The sequence below is a fragment of the Gracilinanus agilis genome, chromosome 4 (genome assembly GCF_016433145.1).
Source record: "Gracilinanus agilis isolate LMUSP501 chromosome 4, AgileGrace, whole genome shotgun sequence".
NCBI lineage: Eukaryota > Metazoa > Chordata > Mammalia > Didelphimorphia > Didelphidae > Gracilinanus > Gracilinanus agilis.
In genome coordinates this window covers 21959664-21969805 of record NC_058133.1, presented here as the reverse complement: position 1 = coordinate 21969805, position 10142 = coordinate 21959664, and the positions used below count along the sequence as shown (strand labels likewise).

The window sequence follows — 10142 nt, the reverse complement described above, 5'->3', positions numbered from 1 at the left end:
TCTTGGGCAAGTCATTTTACCTCATCATCACTTTACCTATGTGTCAGTCTCCCTCATTTATGAAATGGGGATAATAGTACCTACCTCCAAGGGTTGTTGTGAAGGCCAAATGACATGTTTGCAAGGTACTTAGCACAGTGCCTAAAACATAATAGGCCCTTAATAAATTCTTATTCCCTTCCCATCTTTTCCCTACTGAAGATCAGCCCTCTGGAACTCAGGATATTCACAAGTCTCAGCCTTATCACTAGCAGGAATTACAGGCATGCATCACCATATCTATCTTTGGTATCCATTCATCAGGAAGTCATGCTTCCCAATCAATCTTCAAGGTCTGCCCCTAACGTTTTTTGGATGCCTTTGGTGGGTGCTCAGATGCCAAACTTTTTTGTTGTAGTGATAGAAATTCTTCAGAACACTTTTCTCTTTGTCCTCCTTTTGGCCTTTCTTGAATTTGATGTCCTGAGATATCTGAACTGTTTTATAGGAGTATCTAAATAACCAAAGAAGAATATAGAATTATAAGCTATGAACATTGGGGAAGTAGGAAAAAAACAACAGCACTTATATGCCATGTTAGGGGGGGAGTCACAGTTGCACCAATTGGGAGTTCCTCTGCTGAGTAGAAAGTTGATTTTCATCTAGAAAGTGTATCACTTTCATTGGGGAATTTTTATTGAAATGGCTATTATTTTGCAGTAGAAGGATCAAACCACCTTATCCAACATGAGAAGATCAGTTAACTCCTACATATCAAAGGAGCATTTACTGTGGAAAGACACACATCACTATGTAGGAAAGGAGAGCTTGGATGTCGCTTAGTTACTTCTGCCTTCCTCATGATCAGAGGTTTATAAAACTGCCCAGGATGGGCAAGCAGAGTATAACAAAAAGGATTTCCAATCATGAAGTAGGGTTGCTGAGGAACAACATGGCTCCATTATTGATAGTTATCTAGCCTTGTACACCTGAATATTTGTACAAATACATACTGGCTGTGGCCCGTGGGGCAAGTCACTTAAATGTCCAGACTAAGGGATTCTTCTATCCAAGAGGAAGTAGAGGGCCTATAAAGGCTGTGACGCAGGAAGATTGTTTTTGGCAATATGGTGGACAGATGGAAAAGTGGCGAGAATGGAAATGGAGTGATCAATAGGAAGCCATCATAGCAGTCTAGGGATAGGAGAAGAGGCCCTGAACTAGAGTGGTAGCTATGTGAATGGAGGAGAATGCACTTGGTATCCAACCATTTGCTAGCTGTGTGATCCAGGGCAACCCATTTCATGAGCTCTTTGTTTCCATATCTCTAAAATGGAGGCAAATCATCCTGTGATGTGGCAATAGGTTCAATGCCAGTTAAACCAAGGGAAAGTACCTTGCAAATTGTGAAGCATGATGCAAATGTGAAGCATTATTATAACATAGTTTAACTTGGCTGCAGAGAATTTCATACTGAAAAGAACTCCATGTATCTGCCATGTTTGTAGAGAGTCCCAGTTACACCAATTGGGAGCTCTTATACTGAGTATAAAATTGATTTTCATCTACAAAGAGTTTTATTTTGAGAGTGGCAACCCAAATCTGCTACAGTTTGTAAATGGAAGCATCCAAGGACGGATGGCAGCTTTGCCAAGTATTACCAATTATATTTAGTGAGGGGTGGGGAATGATGAGGAAGGGTTAGGTTAAAGTTTAAGATCTCTATGTTCCTCTTCCATACACAGGATGAATTCACTGCTGTGGCATCTCACCAGAAACCTTCAGCTTCTGATGCCTCTAGGAGAAGCCATGGTCATGAACTGGGATCATAGCAGTCTTCAAAATAGTTGAAGAATTGTTTCTTTTTTTTTAGTAATACTCTCACCTTCCATCTTAGAATCAACACTATGTATTGGTTCCAAGAAGAATGGTAAGGGGTAGGCAGTGGGGGTTAAGTGACTTGCCCAGGGTCACCCATCTCTGTCTGAGATCAGATTTGAATCCAGGTCTTCCTGTCTCTAGGCCTGGCTCTCAAACCACTCAGCCACCTAGATGCCCCCCAATAGAGCTGTTTCTAAGAAAAGCAATTAGACTTGTTATGCCTGGTCCCAGAGAACCCTAGAATAATGTGGTGGAAGATGCAAAGAAGAAAATTTAGACTTCATGTCATGAAAAAACTCTCTACTAAAGCTATCCACGAGTGGAATGGGTTCAAGAGAAAGTCAGTTAAGAAGCAAGAAGCCACTATTGAGTGATTACAATGTAGTTACTAACAAGTCAAAAATAGCCCCTGCCCTCAGGGAGAGTACATTCTAAGAAAGAAGCTTATATACATAAATAGTTATATATATAAATAGTTATATACAAGAGTTATTCAGAGTTGGGGAAGGCGATGTGAAAGAGGAAGGTGTTAATGCTTGGGGGAACTAAAACAGGCTTCCTGCCCAAAGTGGGCTTTGTCTTGAGTCTTGAGGAAAGCCACAGGTGAGGGAACAGATCAGAAGGGCCATAAGGGACAACTGGAAGAAAAGCTTGAATGTGGGTCTGGAGTTTGGTGGCCAATATATCTGGATTAAAGAGTACCCAGATGGTACTAAGGGATAAGTGGTTAGAAAGGAGGTAGGGGGCTAGTTAGGAAAAGCTTTCGGTGTCAAGTAGAGGGCATTATACCTGAACATGGGGAGTGGGTGGGAGTTGGGAGTCTGTGGAGTTTCCTACACTTAACTAGACTTTAGAAAACTTACCTTGGTAAGAATGGATTGGAGTGGGCAAAGATTGGAGGCAGGAACACCATTTAGAAGGTTATTACAGGTGTCTAGGTAAGAGGTGACAAAGGCCTGAACTAGAAGGCAATGGTTCTCTCAGGAGATCTTCAGAGACTAGATTGGGGAATGTTACAGACAAGAGTGCTCTCCAGGAGTTAGACTAGATGTCTTCTGAGGATCCTTTCTATTCTAAGGTTTTTGGATAACAGATGAGCAATTTTCCCCCTTCATCCTCCTCTTCCCACCTTGCTCCAAACCCTGGATTTCAGGTGATTAAGTTTTCACAAGGTCGTGGCTCTTGCTAATGCTTTGCAGTCTTGTCCAATAAGCTTTTCTCCTAAAGCTTCTAGGTATGTCCATTTAGCTTGACTGTGAACCACGTTATTTCCCTCCTGCCCTCCCAATCCCATCCCTACCGTGTTCTACTGGGCCGAAGTGATCTGGGGCAAGGGATGATGGGTTCCCTGATATAATGCAATGGACAGTAAAAAGTTAAGAACATCATGTGTTAGCTAACCCTGGGGGCCCATACGTATCATTTTGGTCTCATGGGACATACACCAGATACTCAATGCTATCTTTAATCATGCTGACTTTTCTCATTTAGAGCTTATGCCACATAATATTGCTTTGGAGTCCAGAAGATCTGTGTTCAAATATCAACCTTAACACACGTTGGCTATGGGACCCATGGCAAGTCACTCCATCCCTGTCAAGGAACTCCCTAAGACTTCTCTCTGGAGTCGTAGGATGGGGGCCGTCTCTTGGGGAGGCCGTGAGCTCCTCTCTCACAGCTCCTTTGCATGTTGGGATATCTATTATCCATAAAGGGTCAACATACCTCAAGTTTTTCTCGAAACATTTTTTCATCTTTTTCTATCTTGTGTTTCTTGCTTTTGAAGAAGGGTCTAGGAGACAAATGGCAGAAAGAAAAGGTCGGATGAGTGGTGCAGGTTTTTATTAACTACCAGCTGAGCCTTCTACTTGGATCCTTCTGGTGTGCCTCTTGATGTTCCCAGAGCTTTATCTGAGAACAAGCTCTGGCAGGCCTGCCTACATTAGGGAGGATTCTCACAGGGAGCCAAAAATGGGTAATAGAATTATTATAACTAATTCTGACTCTATGCATCAGGAACTGTGCTTAAACACTTTACTAGTATTATCTCATTTGATCTTCACAACAGCACTGAGAGGTAGGTATTTTTATTATCTCCATTTTACAGATGAGGAAACTCAGGCAAACAAAGGTTAAGTGACCTGTTCAGGGTCATTTATTCGTTTATTTGTTTATTTGTTTATTTATTTTTAACCCTTACCTTCCGTCTTGGAGTCAATACTGTGTATTGGCTCCAAGGCAGAAGAGTGGTAAGGGCTAGGCAATGGGGGTCAAATGACTTGCCCAGGGTCACACAGTTGAGAAGTGGCTGAAGCCAGATTTGAACCCAGGACCTCCCATCTCTAGGCCTGACTCTCATTCCACTGAGCTACCCAGCTGCCCCCCATTTATTTATTTTTTAAACTCTTTCCTTCCATCTTAGACTCCATACTGTGCATTGATTCCAAGGCAGAAAAGTGGTAAAGGATAGACAATGGGTGTTAGGTGACTTGCTCAGGGTCACATATCTGAGTATCTGAGGCCACATTTGAACCCAGAGCCTCCTGTCTATAGGCCTGGTTCAGGGTCATTTTAAAAACCAGCCTGGCTAAATTTCTAGAGACTCCTCACTGAAAGGCCAGTCATCAAATGATAAAAGTCACCCGTGTCTGTGGGACTCAATTTTCTCCTCTGTATACATGAGAGGCTTAGACTAAATGAGCTCAGATATTCCTGCCAGCACTAACTCTATGATGCTGAGTGACAGTTCACTGCTCAGTGCCTCAGTTCCTCCATCTGTAAAATAAAAGAGCCGAACTAGATGATCCTTGAGGTTCCTACTTATGATCATTTATATGTTCTCAGCCCATTGACCACAGAGGTCTCGTAGCCTGCTGCAGTCCTGCGGCTTTAAGACAAATCTAAGCAGCCTGATAAAATTATATTGATATGTAACTTTACAATGATCATAGCAGCTGGCTTTAATGGAGTTCTGGGAGCTTTGTGGAGTGCCTTTCCATACCTGGTCATGAAAACTCTATGATCAGTTTACTTTTATTATTGCCATTTACAGATGAGGAAACTGAGGTTCAGAGAAGTTCCTTTAGCTACAGAATGTCAGATACCGTCATCTCATGATGTACAGAATCTCTCATTTCAAAAATTCCGTCAATTTTAAAATTGAAAAAAACAACTGGCTTTTTTTTTTTTTTACATTTACTAGAAACACAGATCTTTAGTTAGAAGGAGGAGGGGGCAGCTGGGTAGCTCAGTGGATTGAGAGCCAGGCTTGGAGATGGGAGGTCCTGGGTTCAAATCTGACCTCAGCCACTTCCCAGCTGTGTGACCCTGGGCAAGTCACTTGACCCCCATTGCCTACCCTTATCGCTCTTCTGCCTTGTAGCTATACACAGTATTGACTCCGAGATGGAAGGTGAGGGCTTAAAAAAAAAAAAAAAAAAAAAAAAGGAGGGTGAAAGATCAAACAGTCTATCCTTTCTTTCTTTCTTTTTTTTTTTTTTCCCAGAAGAGGAAAGTAAGGTCATGAAGGAAATGAAATGCTCAAGGTCATGTTGAGTAAGTAGAATGGAGGAAAATTGAAACTAGACCTAAATATCCTTGTCTTCCAATTCTTTTCCACATTTCCAAGATAATTGCTTTTATTATTATTATTATTTTTTGTTAGATCAACATGCTAGTAACCTATCTCTAGGACAGCTAGATGGAGCAGTGGAGAGAGTGCCAGGCCTAGAGTGAGGAAGGCTCATCTTCCTGAGTTCAAATCTGACCTCAGACACTTCTTCGCTATACAGCTCAAGGCAAATTACTTAACCCTGCTTGTCTCAGTTTCCTCATTTGTAAAATGAGCTGAAGGAAATAGTAAACGCTCCAATATCTTTGCTAAGAAAACCCTCTGGGGTCACAAAAAATCAGAAATGATTAAAAAATGACTGAATCTGTCTCAAAAAATGCTTCTATATTGTGTGACCCTGGGCAAGTCACTTGACCCCATTGCCTAGCCTTTACCACTTTTCTGCCTTAGAACCAATACATAGTATTGATTCTAAGACGGAAGGTGAGGGTTTAAAAAAATGCTTCTATATAATCAATGAAAAGCTTGTTTCTAATTTAAAGCCTTTACAACTCTTTGCCTTTTAGGTATGACCTAGGTGTCCCCCCCACTCCCCAATCCGTGAATGTCTAGCTGTTCTTTGATATAAACACATAAACACAGAGACTTCAATGACTAGAACATTTAAAATTTAAAACAGAAAACTGCTTTTCCAACTCATGAATCCATCTTTCCACCTAAGGAAAAATAAATTACATCAAGTCTGAGCCCAGAGAAAATAAACGTCAGGAAAAGGGGATTCGATGCCATCTTCCAAGTCTGTATTTGCTTTGGCCTGACGTGGGATCTCCTCCCAAGGGGCTCCCCAGCGGGCTCTTCTCAGCATCACTTCGCAAAGCAGCCATCATAGCCATTTGGAAGATAACTTGTTTGGAAGATAACTTGCACAAGAAACTTTTCCACTATGAAGCCACCGAGAGATTGTTCCCAGCTAGAGCAATGGAGTAGGTAAGAGGTTTACCTCCCAAATCCCACCTCGATAACCGCTGCTCTCCCCCCAGCCCCCACCCTGCCACGAGTATGCCAGGGGATCAAACCACCAAGCTGTTTTAGGAGTTCTCTCAGTGCTCATTTACATCCCGCCTTTGAGTTTATTTCTCTAGTAGACAATGTAGAATCAACCAATATGGCGCATGAGGAAAGGCCATTGGACTGCAAGTTGCCAAACCACATCTAGAATCTTGGCTGAGACCATGAGCAAGTGATCTAACACTTTCAGCCTCTTTTTCAAATGGACTTAAGTGGGGTCCTTCTCTATACCACAAATGACTTGGCATTTCTCTGTCTGCATTTGATATCTACTGATCTGGACATGTATTATTTCCCCCAAATAGAATAAAAGTTTCTTGAGAAAAGGGATAGTTTTGATTTTGATTTTTTTTAACTTTGGTGCTTTGCGTAGTTCTCAACACATAGTAGGCTCTTAGTAATTCAATTTTGAATTAGAATTCTATTATTGAATTTGCCTGATCTATATCGTAGATTTTGGGGGAAGAAAATCCTTTGTCAGCCTTAATGCTCCATCTTCATGGGAGGCTTTGATTTTGATTATTATTACAAAATGGAACTCGTCAAGATGGTGGCCAATGTGGTGAAGGGCATGCGGTTCATGCAATCTGTTCATGGAGGCTCAGCTGAAGGAGTCAGAGATGTTTAGCCCGGGAAAGAGGGAACCTGGGAGGATAAGACAGCCATTCTCTTGGTAGACAGATTTGTTCAATGTAGCCTGCTGGGCAGAGTGAAGACAACGAAGCAAGCTATTGTGAGACAGATTTGGACTCAACAGAAGAAAAGGCTTCCTAGCTGGTAGAAGGTCCAATAATGGAGTAGGTTGTCTCCCTCGGAGGGAAGAGAATTCACCGAGACCTTCAGAGAAGAGTCTTGCCTGCAGAGATCAGACTAAGAGTTCGCTGTCTCAGGGACAACTTGGGAAGCTTTCAGATAGAGCTTTTTAGAGACAGACATATGACCTTGCCAAAGATCTGGAGCTTCATCAGAGTGGAAGCCCTTTGTGTGGCACTTCTGAGTTGGTGCTTCTGATGCTATGCCAGGATGGCTCCAGTGAGTGGAAAGTTAGGTCCTTCCACTAAAAGTGGGACCATTGTCACCCCTCTGCCTCTGCTCCCTCACTCTTGGCCTTTCACGGTGGCCTGTGGCTCTGGTGGTACATGCCGGGCTGATTCTTTTAGGGGGCACTGGGACACTTTTGCCACCTGAAGTAGAGAAACACCCAGCTCTGTGAAATTGGAGTCAGAAGCTTGCCTTGAGCTCTTGTTGCCTTCCAAGCATGCCTTTCTGAGCTAGCTGGTTCTTTGTTGGGACGGCTTTGAAGGAAGAAGGCACGCGTGTCTTAATTTGAATCAGTATTCTTTTAAATACCTTATCAATAAAGTTGGTTTCAATGGCAACATATTGTACTCTGGTCCTCTAGCTTGAATTACTGGCTTGGCATAGTTAGGCCTGGACTGCTTGAATCAGCACAGGGAGCTCCTAAATGAAAGCTTCCATCAGTGCAGATCACAAATTATCTCTGATTTGGGAGTTCAGTTCTAGGGAGGGGCTCTTAATCTGGGATGCAGAAATTTACTTTTACAATATTTTGAGAGCTTTATTTCAATGTAATTGATTTTCTTTATCATCCTATGTACTATGTTATGAATTTTAAAGCATTGTTCTGAGACAAGGTTCATGGACTTCACCAGACTGCCTAAGGGATCTATGAAATAAAAAGATTAAGAATTTCCACATTAGGGAGGTTTTTGAGAAAAATGGAAAGGAAGTCACTAAGTCAGAGCCATTATAGCAATAGTATTGTCAGAGGTGAAATTTGAACCCAAGTCTTCTTGACTCCGAGTCTGGCCCTCCATTTGCTATCCCACAAGGCTCTCTTTTAGAAATGCAAACATCTTTAATGCTAATAGAATTCCATTCTTCATGATATGGAGGTATTTATTTTGTGATGTCAAGTCATGTGTGTTACTGTGAAGATTTAAGACACACAGGGGACACTTTCCAAATTTCGCCTGGAGAACTCAAATGTCTTCACCAGGCTCTGATCCCTGAAGATGCTGTAGAAAGGATTCATGCTGAAAGACAGGCATGGACTTTATCTCTTAGGACCCTTCCTACTCTTAAGCTTCAATCATTTCCTCTAAAGTATTGTTAATCTCTCCCCTTCTCGGCTCTGTTAGCCTTCACCTTCATTTACAAGTGTACTAAGTTCTCTCCATCCCTCTCCAAAAAATTCTTTTTGCTACCCCCTCCTTTTTTACTTTCTCATCACCTGATCACTTCTCAGATCTTCATAATTTGACTTTTGAACCCTTTCCTTCTTCCCCTGATCTACTGAAATCATTCTTCTCCTGATCAATAGCAACTTATTTACCCCTGAATCCACTGCCCTTCATTCCTTTCTCCCTCTTCCTTGACGTCTCCACAACATTTGATGATGGAGATCACATTGTTCTTCCTACTCAATGTCCTCACCCCCTTGAGTTTTTGTGTCACTGCCTTTTGATGGTTCCCTTCCTTTCCCCTGTTCCTTCTGGGTCACCTTTGCTGTTTCCTCATCCTTCTTCCTTTAAAATGGAGATGTCTCTCAAAGTCTTGTTTTTGACCCCCTTCTCTTCTGTATCTGATTTATCCCTTAATGATCTCATGTACTTCCATGGATTTCTACACATAGTAGGTGCTTAGTAAATGCTTGTGAATGAATTGAATTCTTTCAGGGTCTATACTTCATAGAAATGGAGATGATTCTTAAATCTCTATATCTGGCTTCCATCTTTGTCGAATATCTCAAAATATTTCAATGATACTATTCATCCACCATGTCCAAAATTGAGCTCTCATCTGTCCCTCCAAACCTAACCCTTTCTCTAATTTCTCTTAAGGGTGGGGCCACCAGCATCCCAGTATCACTACTTCATAACTTCAGAGTCATCTTTGATTCTTCCTAGACCTCACTTTATAATCCAACTCTGGCCAATTTTTTTTCTCTTTGATATTTTTTACATCTGGTTCTTTTCCACTTTAAAAACAACCATGTTGGTTCTGGGCCCTCAACTCATCTCACGTACTCATCTTGATAAAGGAAATCACCTCTGAACTAGTCTTCCTGCTTCTTATTTATGCCTGCCTCCATTTTTCCTTTCACATAACTTTGAATAACATAGATCCATGGTGGCGAACCTGTGGCATGTGTACCAGAAGGGGCACTCAGAGCCCTCTCTGTGGGCATGTCCATTAGCCTCCTTGCCCCAGTACAAAGTTTGCCAGAGTTCATTACTAGAAAGCCAGAGGAAGCAGGGCTGGAGTGCTCTCCTTCCCCTTTGGACTTGTGTTTGAGGACATCTCCTGTCCCTGTAAAAGGTTTGCCATTACTGACATAGATTCAAGTCCCAGCTAAAATCCTACATATTACAAGAAGCTTCTCCCAATTCTCCTTAATTCTAGGGCCTTCCTTCTGTTGATTATCTCCAGTTTATCCCATATATATCTTGTTTGTACATAGCTATTTATAAGTTTTATCCCCCATTAGACTGTGAGATCCTTGAGAGAATGTATTCATTTCTCTTCTCTTCTCTTCTCTTCTCTTCTCTTCTCTTCTCTTCTCTTCTCTTCTCTTCTCTTCTCTTCTCTTCTCTTCTCTTCTCTTCTCTTCTCTTCTCTT

General features: G+C 41.8%; 1 protein-coding gene across 1 annotated transcript in view; it reads right to left on the bottom strand.

Annotated features, from left to right (window-relative positions):
• Positions 1-278: 278 nt before the first annotated feature.
• FYB2 (FYN binding protein 2) overlaps positions 279-10142 on the bottom strand; it is a 20087-nt gene continuing 10223 nt past the window's right edge. Inside the window, exons 5-6 of the mRNA XM_044676363.1 lie at positions 3586-3652; positions 279-493 (exon numbers count right to left, since the gene is read on the bottom strand). Of these exons, the coding sequence (XP_044532298.1) occupies positions 482-493; positions 3586-3652 (79 nt within the window). The 3' untranslated portion in view covers positions 279-481. The remainder of the gene's footprint in view (positions 494-3585; positions 3653-10142) is intronic.